General features: G+C 38.5%; 2 protein-coding genes across 3 annotated transcripts; one reads left to right on the top strand and one right to left on the bottom strand.

The window, feature by feature from the left end:
- Positions 1–1,260: 1,260 nt before the first annotated feature.
- Positions 1,261–1,881, bottom strand: CUNH11orf71 (chromosome unknown C11orf71 homolog). The gene has a single exon (XM_017523315.2). The coding sequence runs from the start codon at positions 1,687–1,689 to the stop codon at positions 1,336–1,338; it is 354 nt and encodes a 117-aa protein (XP_017378804.1). The 5' UTR covers positions 1,690–1,881; the 3' UTR covers positions 1,261–1,335.
- A 35-nt stretch (positions 1,882–1,916) lies between these two features.
- RBM7 (RNA binding motif protein 7) lies at positions 1,917–11,902 on the top strand. Of its 2 annotated transcripts, none has more exons than XM_017523313.2 (5): positions 1,917–2,123; positions 3,062–3,224; positions 4,210–4,297; positions 7,525–7,618; positions 9,034–11,902. In XM_017523313.2, exons 1-5 carry the CDS (start codon positions 2,028–2,030, stop codon positions 9,385–9,387), a joined length of 795 nt encoding a protein of 264 aa, XP_017378802.1. In that variant the 5' UTR covers positions 1,917–2,027; the 3' UTR covers positions 9,388–11,902. The 2 variants fall into 2 exon arrangements, with proteins under 2 accessions (XP_017378802.1, XP_017378803.1); XM_017523314.2 differs by having other exon boundaries at positions 1,929–2,123; positions 7,528–7,618.
- The last annotated feature ends 490 nt before the right edge of the window (positions 11,903–12,392 follow it).

Genomic DNA, 12,392 nt, shown 5'->3' on the forward strand with positions numbered 1-12,392 from the left:
GGAGACTGCTTTATCTGAACATAATTATTTTAAGGAAGTCTAAACAAGAGTCTGCGGGGAAAAAGCTAGTCTACCAGCTTATATAAAGAGCAGGCGCTTACAAAACCCATTAACTTTCTCACAATACAACCCTTTAAACACTGGGAAATGTATGATTAAGAGAACATAAAACATCAGCAAACAAGAAGTGATCAGTCAGGTAAAAGAAGAACCAGGATAGTGCAGTATTATGGAAAGCCACTGGAACCAATAGTTAGGTTTATTACTGTGCCTAATAAACAGCCCAGTGTGGTGATTCCTATTCATTTAGTAGCCTCCCCATCTAGAATATACTGTGCTCTTTTTTGATGGCCAGACTGTGTAAAGTTCATACACAGTGTTTACTCCAGGGATCCCGAAATATTGAATGAGTAAACACAAATTTCAAGGAGGGCAATACAGTGAGCAGATGAACAGCTTTCTGATAGGAGACTGTACAACTAATGTTTTCACCAGTGTATTTTGGGACAGCAGATTCAGATTAAGACGCTGGGATTGAATGCAAATAGTAAAATTACAAATACCAAGGAAAAATTTATTTGGAATCTTTGCCAAAGAAAGAAATGTAAATTAATTTAATAATTTGAAAGAACAGTAAGGTTTAGGTTTTGTTCTTATTTTTAGTGTGACTGAGATTGGAGTTTGTAGACATATCTGAAAAAAAAAGTGAAGGGAGAGATGGAAGATGGTAAATGCTGAGGAAAAGATGGAAGGATAAGTCAGTGTAATAAAAAGGAGCATTTTTTTTTTCGCCAACAGAAGTAAAAGTAAAGTGTCTGAGTTAGGTAGACAGGAAGCTGGAATTTTGGGATTCCGTGTTGGAAAGTTGTGAACAAAAGCTGAATGAAAGGATTGTTGATCGCTGGGAAGAGGTGGTCCTATTAGCTCAGCTTTGAGACGACCTAAGAAAATCCCGCTGGGTGCAGTGGCTCACGCCTGTAATCCCAGCACTTTGGGAGGCTGAGGCGGGCGGATCACCTGAGGTTTGAAGTTCGAGACCAGCCTAACCAACGTGGTGAAACCCCGTCTTGAAAAAAAAAAAAAAAGAAAGAAAAAAGAAAATCCCTTCCGCCCCTCCTTCCCTGATCCAATCATTCTGGCTGCATAAAACCACCTGAATCAATCAACTGTTATACTTCCGTTAGTGCTAGGATATATTCATATAACTCCCACGTATTATATTAAATGAAAATAAATCCATCTAAAAATAAGACAACAAGATTGCTGCTACACCAACAAAGGATTTTAAAGAGGCGTGTTTACAAGCTAATTGAGGGCCAGAAGAAAGGAGTTCGTTTAAACTGAAAGTCGAGCTGCGATGACACCTCCTAATGCAATCAAACGCTGTTGCAGCACACTTCTTAAGAGATCGGATTTAACGCCAGGTGACGGGTAGGGTGAGAATCGGGCGAGGCGGCTCCGGCTCCGGCCCCGGCCTCCACCATTCACTCGACGGCTTTCGGCTCGAACGCTTGGTCGCACAGCCTGCCGAGGTTCTAGATGAACTGCCTCGGTCCTGGAAACAAGGAAGCCGTCTCCAGAGACCATCGCCAATGGTAACGCCGGCGGGCTGAGGTCGCCGTGGGAAAAGCGGTAGGCCACCCTGCTTCTCTGATCACCGGCGGACAGGGACACACTGTTTAGGGCCATCTTCAAACACTGCCCGCAGTATTGGCGTTACGTCTCTTGGTCTAGGCAGGCCCTTCGCGACTCCCTAGATCAGTCCAGCCTGTCTCGGACCCCGCGACTAACGACACCGGAAGCCATAACTGGGCCGGCGGAAGAGCAAGAAGCCGCCTTGCCTTTAACGAGCACCACCCTCACGAGCATGCGCAGTCCGTCCGCGCACGTCGACGCCTAGAGTGCAAACGCAACGGGCGTTTACGACGGTGACGCAGGGGAGCGTGAGGACGTGGGGCTTCCGAGATTGCGCAGTGAGTGCGTTGGCCTCGACCCTTTGGCCAGGTTAGGGAGGGGGCGACGTTGATATGGGGGCGGCGGCGGCGGAAGCGGATCGCACGCTCTTTGTGGGCAACCTTGAAACGAAAGTCACTGAGGAGCTCCTTTTCGAGCTTTTCCACCAGGTAAGCGTCTGGGATCGGTCCTTTTGCCTTTCGTTTTCCGTCTGGCCTAGGGCCCGGCCCAGCGGCCACCCGTTTTCTTCGCGCGAGCTCGGCCTTCTGGGGACCGGATGGGTGGCTGTTTGGGGGTGAAGGGCGCGTCTGAGTTGGGAAACGCTCGCTGGGTGTCGCTTTCCTGGAAGATCTTGCTTCGTTTAGGCCAAAAGTGACGACTAAAGGTGGTGGAGGGATCCTCGGTCAAGCTTCCTGTGGTAGAGATCCAGGGGTCCTTAGGGACATAGTGCGTGTGTAGGGTCTTCGTTGAGCAGTGCTTTTTCTTATTCCTCCTGTTCTCATCTTCCTCTTAGGATGATTTGCCTTTGGTTTATCTGACTGGGAACGTAATATTTTAATTTATTTGTGTCTGTGTTCCCTTAAAGTTTGCTTATAAACTTGCAGCATTGTTAAAATACATAAAATCGTAAGTACTCCATAGAAAAACAGCATTTTAGTGTTGCTGTATTAAAATGTGTGGTAGATTCTGAGTATCCCATTCCCCCTAGCCCTATCCCATAATAACTGGTACTGTTTGATTAATCAATACGAAAGTCAGTTTTTAGTCCAAGAAAATCATTCTCTTGTTCTTAATAAATGTTCATTTTCACAGAGTGGCAAAATAATGCCGATTGGTCACTATGTTAAGAAGCCATACATTACTGTGATTTGCAAAAGTGATGGTGTTTCCAGTTCCTTATAGGCCCCCTTCCCCAAATAAATAAATCTAATGTTCAATCATAACTAGGATGTTTACTGTAGCCAAAATGGAAATCGGTGCATCAGTTTTAAACGAAGTTTCTGATTACATTTCTGTTGTTTTTAAACTTTGTCATCTCTTATTTGTAAAATTCGAGTATTTTCGGTTAGTGTCTTTATTTACATTCTAAATGCCTTTTTGTTTGTAGGCTGGGCCAGTAATAAAGGTGAAAATTCCAAAAGATAAGGATGGTAAACCAAAGCAGTTTGCATTTGTGAATTTCAAACATGAAGTATCTGTTCCTTATGCAATGAATCTACTTAATGGAATCAAACTTTATGGAAGGCCTATCAAAATTCAATTTAGATCAGGTAACTGTCCAATGAGGTTAGGGGGGCATTGTTTCCTGCTGTTTTTAAATTTATTATTAATTTTAAAGAACCTCTTATTTGTAGATGAAACTGCTTTCTTAAGCATTGTGAATAGCAAACTTTATATATCCCTGAAAACAGGTAACATTGACAGATTTTGAAATTTGCGCTTAAAATTTCATTTTGGGTTAGTGAAAAGAACATAAACTGTATCACTAAGAGAGTTGGGCTTGAGGGCTCTGAAAAGAGCTAGGTTTATTTTCTGAAAATACTTCTGGCTGCTTTGTAATTACTTTTATATGTTTTGATTCTTGATCATGTGAGGATGAAACTTTCCATGTATCCAGTCTTACAATTTAGGGTGGTGATTAGAAAAATATTGTCAGATTGGATATTTATGGAATGCTTTGTTTTGCTTATCCGATATTATACACTTATAATGTTCACTCTGATGAAACTGTAAAGCAGTCTACAGCAGTTTGAGACTTTTTGTTTGTTTGTTTTTTGAGACAGAGTCTCAAACAGCCTTGCTCTGTTTCCCAGGCTGGAGTGCAGTAGTGTGATCTCAGCTCACTGCAACCTCTGCCTCCCAGGTTCAAGCGATTCTCCTGCCTCAGCCTCCTGAGTAGCTAGAATTACAGGTGTGTGCCACCACGCCCGTCTAATTTTCATATTTTTAATAGACATGGGGTTTCACCATGTTGGTCAGGCTGGTCTTGAACTCCTGACTTCGTGACCCTCATGACTTCTGACCTCATGATTCTCATGACTCCTGACCTCGTGATCCTCATGACTCCTGACCTTGTGATCCCCTTGATCTCTCAAAGTGCTGGGATTACAGGCATGAACCAACGTGCCTGGCCAGCAGTTTGAGATTTTTCTCTTTTAGATTGTGTTTACCTTTTTGGAGTAATTTCAAGTGTGAAGAAAAAATTTCAAGTTAAATTTTCTATCAAAAATAATTTTTCAAATTATTTCATTTTAGGAAGTAGTCATGCATTGCAAGATGTCAGTTTGTCATATCCCCAGCATCATGTCGGAAATTCAAGCCCTACCTCCGCATCTCCTAGCAGGTAATGTTTCTCACTTATTGTTAAGATCATTTATCAGGAATTCTTACAGGGAATAGCCTCAAAACACATGAGTAAATAGTTTCCTTTTTTATGGTCCTATGTCTTTATTCTTCTGCCTTTTGGGGTTATTGTTATATATCTATTCTAAGGGGGCTATAGACAAACACATTGTATATAGTTCCCTGAAAATAGATACTTATGTATAAGTATATGTTCATTTGTAGCAACATAACCATGCCCACATATGTGTACAGTATATGTATACACTTGAAACAAAATTTCTCAAAACATTATTTACCCCCACTACTTGCATTTCTATTTTCTATTGTACTTCATTTTTTAAAATTTTCTATTTATTTTGCAATCATTAATTGGTTGTTACTTAACAGTTGAAAAATACCAATTAGTCAGCAGACTACTGAACTACGAATTCCTAGAATTGGATTCAAGGTCTGCCTCTATCGGTTGTGTAATCTTGAGCTAGTCTCCTTTCGTTAGTCCCATCTTCCCATGTGTAAGGAAAAGAAGTGGAATTAAATGATTTGGAAAATCCCTTCAGGTACTGAGTATTAAAAGGTATCATATTTACTTAAATAATTTTATTTGCTTTGGGGAGGTCAATATTTTACCAGGGACAGTTTTTTGTTTTTTTTTTATTTAAAGATGGGGTTTTTGCATGATGGCCAGGCTGGTCTTGAACTCCTGATCACCCACCTCGGCCTCCCAAAGTGCTAGGATTACAGGCATGAGCTGTCGCGCCCGGCCTGACAGTTTTTTCCTGGTATATCCACAGAGCTATTTAAGAGTCATTTAAGAAAGATTTAATAAATACTTGCCATATGTCAGGTTCTTCACCAAATCTTTTACATATATGATTTCATTTATTCCTTACAGCACTTTTATGAGGGTAGGGATTATTTTTATGTCTACCTTATATATGGAGGGAAATGAAGAATGGAGGTTAACTTGCTGAAGTTCAGTGGGCTGGGATTCAAACCCAGGCAGTGTAGTGTAATTAAGCCTAACCACTCTGGGGAGGAGCTTTAAGTCTAAATGAAGACACGTATTATATATATTTTTGCGACTCTCTGTTCGATTACTGTAATAAGATCTCTAAAGAAAGAGTAGAAAGGGCAGTGAGAAAATTTTAAGAGAAGGAGATGATATAGAGGAATGTGGAACTGAAAGAAGCCAGTGTACCTAGATCATAAGGAATGAAAATGGAGAGCAGTAGGGGATATTGGTAGATAGGCTGGAGAGGGTCTTGTAAACTATTAGCAGGATTTTGAGGTTTTACCCTAAAATAGAGTAGGAAGGCAATGAAATGTTTTAGGTAGAATACTGATAGGAACAAGTTTATATTTTAAGAGGTGCTTGGTTGCAATGGGAGAATGGACTGGAGGGCACAAGTGTGAAAATACAGCAGTGAGGATTTGGTAGCAGGGTATTGATAGTGGTAGCAGTGTAGCAAGGAAGCTATTGATGGGTGAGGTTGATAGTTTAGATTAAGGTGGTGCCATGAGCTAGAGAGAAGTGGATGGATATGAAGAGATACTGGAAGGTGGAATTGTAAACAAGCAATAGTGCAAACAGGGTATCTTCCTGGTTTTCCTTCTTGCCAGCTGAAGTTAACTAACAGTGTTTAAACATTTCTTGGTAAAGTTGGAATTTAAAGCACTTCCAGCCACTTTAATGAAATCTTCAAAGGCATCCTAGGTGGAGGAAAATAAAAAGTTTCCCGCCCAATTTCTTGCAGGGTAAAAAAAACCAGGTGCGGTGACCCATGCCTGTAGTCCCAGCTACTTGGAAGGCTGTGGTGGGAGGACCACTTGAGGCATTGAGTTTGGGACCAGCCTAGGCAACATAGCGAGACACTCTCTTTCTTTAAAGAGTTTCTTTGAGAAAAATGTACAAGTAAATACTTTGGTTTTAATCAAAGGCTAGAGAGTTTGTAATTTTTATAATATAAATTGTACTCCCCCCCCTTTAGCATACAGATAATATAACCTGATTAGAGAAAACTGAAAATTAAAAGATTCAAACTGTAAGACCAGCCAGTTGGTTATTTGATTCTAATGACATTTTAAAATAATTTAAAACATTATTAAAGTGAGTTTTTCTGTAGAGCAAGTTACTCCTATAGGAAGTAAAGAATAAGGTGTAAATCCTCAAAAGTAATATCCTATGCATGTTGTAGAACTCTTAACTTCTTACCTCTGAAAACCTTTCTTTTCTGTCTCAGGAAATGTCTACCTAATTGCTCAAGCCAAAAGTCTAGATCTGATCCTTTATTTCTTCTGTTTTCCTTATTCCACATATCTAGTTGATCAAATTCTTTTCATTTTAGTTTTCAATCGAGGTCTTTGCATTAGCTCAGGAACTGACAAATTATTTATAGAAAGGGCTATATAGTTAATGTTTTATTTTTTATTTATTCATTTTTTTGAGATGGAGTTTCACTCTTGTTGCCCAGGCTGGAGTGCAATGGTGTGATCTCGGCTCACTGCAACCTCCGCCTCCCAGGTTCAAGTGATTCTCCTGCCTCAGCCTCCTGAGTAGCTGGGATTACAGGCATGCACCACCACACTCAGCTAATTTTTCTATTTTTAGTAGAGATGGGGTCTTTCCATGTTGGTCAGGCTGGTCTCAAACTCCTGATCTCAGGTAATCCACCCGCCTCAACCTTCCAAAGTGCTGGAATTACAGGCGTGAGCCACCGCACCTGACCCATAGTTTATATTTTAGACTTTGCAGGAGTTACTGTTTCTGTCTCTGCCATTGTAGCACTAAAGTAGTCATAGATAATACAAAAACAAGGTGTGGCTATGTTCCAATAACACTTTGTTTAGGGAAAACTGAATTTGGCAGTTTGGCCTACCGGCTATAGTTGCTCACCCCTGTGCTAGTCCTTTCAGCTGGGAAGGTTTTGCCTCCAGGTAACCTTGGTGTTCAGTTTTTACCACAATTGTCACCTTTTTAGAAAGACAGTCCCTTGCCAGGTAAAAGGTAGGGGAACCTCCTATCTGTTTCACTTCTACTTGATCTTTAATCATATATTTTATCACTTAAAATCATGAGAAAATATCTTGTCTGTATTCTTATTCTAGCTGCATGGGAGCAGATACCTTGTCTGTCTTGTTCATTCTGACCTTTGAGAAATGTGTTTTGCTCGTGGTTGTCATTTAGTAAATAATTATTGAATGGTTATATGTTGGTTTTACTTTTAGCAGGTACGAAAGAACTGTGGATAATGTGACTCCATCAGCACAGATAATTCAGAGATCTTTCTCTTCTCCAGAAAATTTTCAGAGACAAGCAGTGGTAGGTTGACTGTTTTTCAACTTGAATTGCCAAAAACAAACCATGCTTTGTTAAAATGTTCCTGTTGTATCAAGTAACTGGTTTTTAATTAACTTTGTTAAGTTGGAGGTTTTATTCCTTTAGTCCTCAAGGTGTAAATGGACTTTTTAGATACCTTTTCCCAAATTTTTGTTAGACTAGCGTGATCTTTTTAGATTGAGCACTCATTTTAGTTTTCACTGGGCTGAAATATAAACTTAAAAGACTGAAGAAATAGAAGTAAAACTGCTTTTGTATTTGTTTTTCTTTTCAACCATCATTTACTCATTGTCTGATGATCTTGCACCTTATCCTGAGCGACTCTTCATAAACTTGGGTCTCTAGACCAGTTCCTTTTTGAACTTAACCTTTTTTTTTTGGTGGTGTAATATCATCGTGAGACTAGGCCTAAAACCTTGGCTATCTTTTACTGTTTCATCTTTGTCATCACTTATTCAAATAGGAAGCTATTGGTAACTGTTTGGTGCCTAAATTGTGATCTTGGCTTATAGTCCCCAGGCTTTTGTATTTCATAGGTTTGCAAAATGAAATATAGAAGTGAAAATAAATTTGAGAGACCAGTATGAAGCATGTTAACTTTTAGGCACATATTGCCTATTTTTCTAATTTTACTGTAGACTATTAAAAATGATCATATAGTAATATTTATCCACAGGCAGAATTTGGGAACCACTGGTCTAGTCAATGATACCTTCATTTTCCCCACACTAGTTCATCTTGCACACTATTTCAGAATTAATATTACAGTTCTGTTTTGCTTATCTTCTCTGCACATTGACTTTCCATTGTTTGTAAGATAAAGTCACATTTCTGTAGCCCAATTATTAGGGATTCTTATTGTCTGGTTCCAGTAAACCCTGTAGTCTTACCTTTAATTGTTTACTACTTACTAAGATCTGTAAGCTGTCTCAGCCAGAATTACCTGGTATTTTGTGAACCTGTTCTGTGTTTCCCTGTTATTATTGTTTGTGCAATTGCCTTTTCTTGGAATATCTCCCCTTTAAAATATTTTCTTAAAATATTCCATCCATTGTTTTAATACCCAGATCATATGCCACATTCGTGAAACCTTTCCTGATGATACTGACCTCCTGATTCTTTATATGTGTTTTACACAGTGATTTTGCATCATAATCATTTTGTGTGACTTATTCTATAAGTTGCATTCTTGAGGACAAAGAGTAGTATTTATGTATATATATCATGTAGGTATACATTGGAATTAATGAAGCTATTGTACTACTTTAGTTTTAGTCGTGTTTAATATACGCTAGGCAACAGTGATTTTATTTTCTTTCATTATCTGTAACTGACCAAATACATATTGGCTTTGCTGTCTAGAAGTATTAATATTTCCGCTTTTCCTCTCCCCTCAGATGAACAGTGCTTTGAGACAAATGTCATATGGTGGAAAATTTGCTTCTCCACCTCTGGATCAATCAGGATTTTCACCATCACACAGTCATAGTTTTAACCAGTCTTCAAGCTCCCAGTGGCGCCAAGATACCCCATCCTCACAGCGTAAAGTCAGAATGAATTCTCATCCCTACCTAGCAGATAGACATTATAGCCGGGAACAGCGTTACACTGATCATGGGTCTGACCATCATTACAGGGGAAGCAGAGATGATTTCTTCTATGAAGATAGGAATCATGATGGCTGGAGCCATGACTATGATAACAGAAGAGACAGTAGTAGAGATGGAAAATGGCGCTCATCTCGACACTAACACGTGTTAAAAGGACATTGTTTTTATAGGGTCATTTTAGGCCCTTTGACTAAGTTGATAAGGAAATAGTTTGTTGAAAAACTGTACAGAGCAGCTTTACAAGTTGTCACATTTCTTTTTACATTTTTTAAAGCTACAATTTCATACAAAATGAATTGTGGTTTTATTACAGTAATAACCTTTCACCTCAGGGTTTTATGAAGAGGAAAGGGTTTTATGCAAAAAAAAAAAAAAAAAAGTGCTACAATTCCTAATCATTTTAGACACTTTAGGAGGGGACAAAGTTGTATGCTAAAGCAGATATTTTAATTATTCATTGTCTTTTTATATTGCAAGAAATTTCTGGCTAGTGAATCAGATTTTGGCGTACATAATAGAAAACATCCAAGTTGACAGTCTAAAATGGCTACCAGTATTTTGTTAATAAATTCAAAAATACAACTTTTCAGTGATTCATTTTACTAACATTCTATTTGAGAAGGCTATTGGTTAAGTTTGGGGATAAAGTCATTGCTTAACTTCTTAGATAATTTAGATATAAATTCTGTGACATGCTCTTGAGCTTTACCCTAGTTGAACATACAAGTATAGATCTACACATACTGTTTTATTCTAAAATTTTAGTAATTGTTCATTAAATCACAATCGAGGTATAATAAGTCACTCAGGAAGTTGAAATATCTCTACATGTATGTTTTTACACTAAAAATACAGAGTTAGCATAAATCCCCTTTTCAGGAAGAACAAAAATGTCAGTGCATAGTTAGATAAAATGGTAAAATGTTTTACTGAAAGCATACTCCTTTGGAAAAAGATTCATGAAGCCTTTAAGTACTGCGTCTGTTGGTCAAACATTAAAAATTGTAACATTTTCAAAGTGCCCAGGATGTATACAAAGACACATTTAATGGAGATTGTACAGGTAGCTTTTTTGTTTGAACCTTTGAGAGAATCTAATCTTAACATTTTCTAATTTTAAAATTTTAAAATCTTGTTTAACAAAACTTTTAAAGATACTGTTTTCCTTTACAGAATTGTTTACAAAAGTTCATTTGTTGAAAAACAAGGATCCTTTTTAATACCACAGCATTTGTACTGTCACTTTTTAATATACTAAAAAAAAATATAAAAGGAAGGGTGTGTGTTTTTTTTTTTTTTGATGTCACTGACTTCAGAAACATCGTATACAAAAAATTACCAGTATACTTTTATTCACTGATTGCTTGCTGTTTAGAATGTCAGTTCTTTAATTTTGAGCATCTTAAAATACATCTTTTGTACATATAGAGCATGATGTTTCAGAATCAGATTTTCAGTGACCCCTGGATTATAGTTTGGAGTACTTTAGTTACCTTCAGTGGTCTCTAGGAGTTTTATGTACACTTAGATTTCCTGTTTAAAAATGAACTCAGTGTTTCTGTACCTAAGTAAATTGAGTTATTCAACTACTCAGCAAAGAATTATGAAAAATTTGTTTGCTTAAGCATTTTCACAGTAGAATTTGTTTCCAATGAGATTATTATTATTGGGTGTCTTATCTATATGAAAACTTATTCAGTAGGTTTGTAGATACTTAACAAAGATGAATACTGCTTTTTTGTTGTTTGATTGTTTTTTGAGACAGAGTCTTGCTGCAACACCCAGGCTGGAGTGCAGTGGCTGGATCTCAGCTCACTGCAATCTCCACTTCCTACGTTCAAGCGATTCTCCTGCCTCAGCCTCCCAAGTAGCTGGGATTACAGGCATGCACCACCATGCTTGGCTAATTTTTGTGTTTTTAGTAGAGATGGGGTTTCACCATGTTGGCCAGGCTAGTCTTGAACTCCTGACTTCAAGTGATCCACCCGCCTAGGCCTAAGTGCTGGGATTACAGGCATGAACTATTGTGCCTCGCCTAATACTGCTTTATTACAACTTTACCTGTGGTCAGATCCTTTCATGCTGGTTAACAGGCGACCCTGACTCAGAATAATCTTTTTCAATGACTTTTTGGGGGAAGCTTGTGAAGTTCGGGTGAATCTTCTTTTTCACTTCACGTTCCATGAGCTGAAAGTGACCAAACTAAATACATGTAAAAAGACAGTGCAAGACAGCCTCAAAAAATTGAATACAATTGGTGAGACAACTCATAAGTACGGGTCGAATATCCCTTATCCAAAATGCTTGGGAAGTGTTTTGGGTTCTGGAATATTTGCATTATGCTTGCTGGTTGAGCATCCCAAGTCTGGAAATACAGAGTGTTCCAATGAGCATTTCCCTTGAGTGTCACATCTGTGTTGGCACTCCAAAAAGTTTCATATTTTGGAGCATTTCAGATTTTGGATTTGGGATGCTCCAGCTCCAGCTTTGGGAGAGCTACAACAACAGAAAGGAAGAAGAGATTATTCTTGTGGGAGAGCAGTTTCTCTCAGTGTTTCCCATGGGATGCTAGTCTCGTAAGGTGTTACGCAAAAAAAAAAAAAAAAAAAAATCAAATGTTTGGAAGCCATTGTGTATTATTGTGTGACTTTCTCTTAGTCAAAAACAGCACCATAAAATTTCTGACAAGTACTACAGTAAAGAAATTCCTTAATACTTAGCCTAGTATTTTCTACCTTTCCCCATCTAAAATAAAATTTTTATCCCACTTTATAATTTTGTTGTGTGTGCCCACTTTCCCCGTACCCACTGCTACCATCTTAGAGTAGGCAATTTTCTCTACAGGATTATTCCAGCAGCACTGTAATGTTTTCATGCTTCCTGTACTTTCCTCAAATTCATTCCACACCCTTAAAAATTGAAGATGTAAATCTGTCACTCGCCTGAATTAAAGCTTCAGTGGCCTCTGACTTAAGTACAAAATTCTCAGCCTAATATGACCCCTATTTGGCATCTGCTACTTCAGTCTCCTGTGATGACTTCACCGCTTTAGACCTCATAGTAACTGTCCCTCACTGCTCAGTCTATGCACTACTTCCAAGAAAGTCTTTTCAGGACTTGCTTTTAAGGTTTGTTAGGTGGCATTT

This window comes from Cebus imitator, unplaced genomic scaffold, assembly GCF_001604975.1.
Source record: "Cebus imitator isolate Cc_AM_T3 unplaced genomic scaffold, Cebus_imitator-1.0 Scaffold28, whole genome shotgun sequence".
NCBI lineage: Eukaryota > Metazoa > Chordata > Mammalia > Primates > Cebidae > Cebus > Cebus imitator.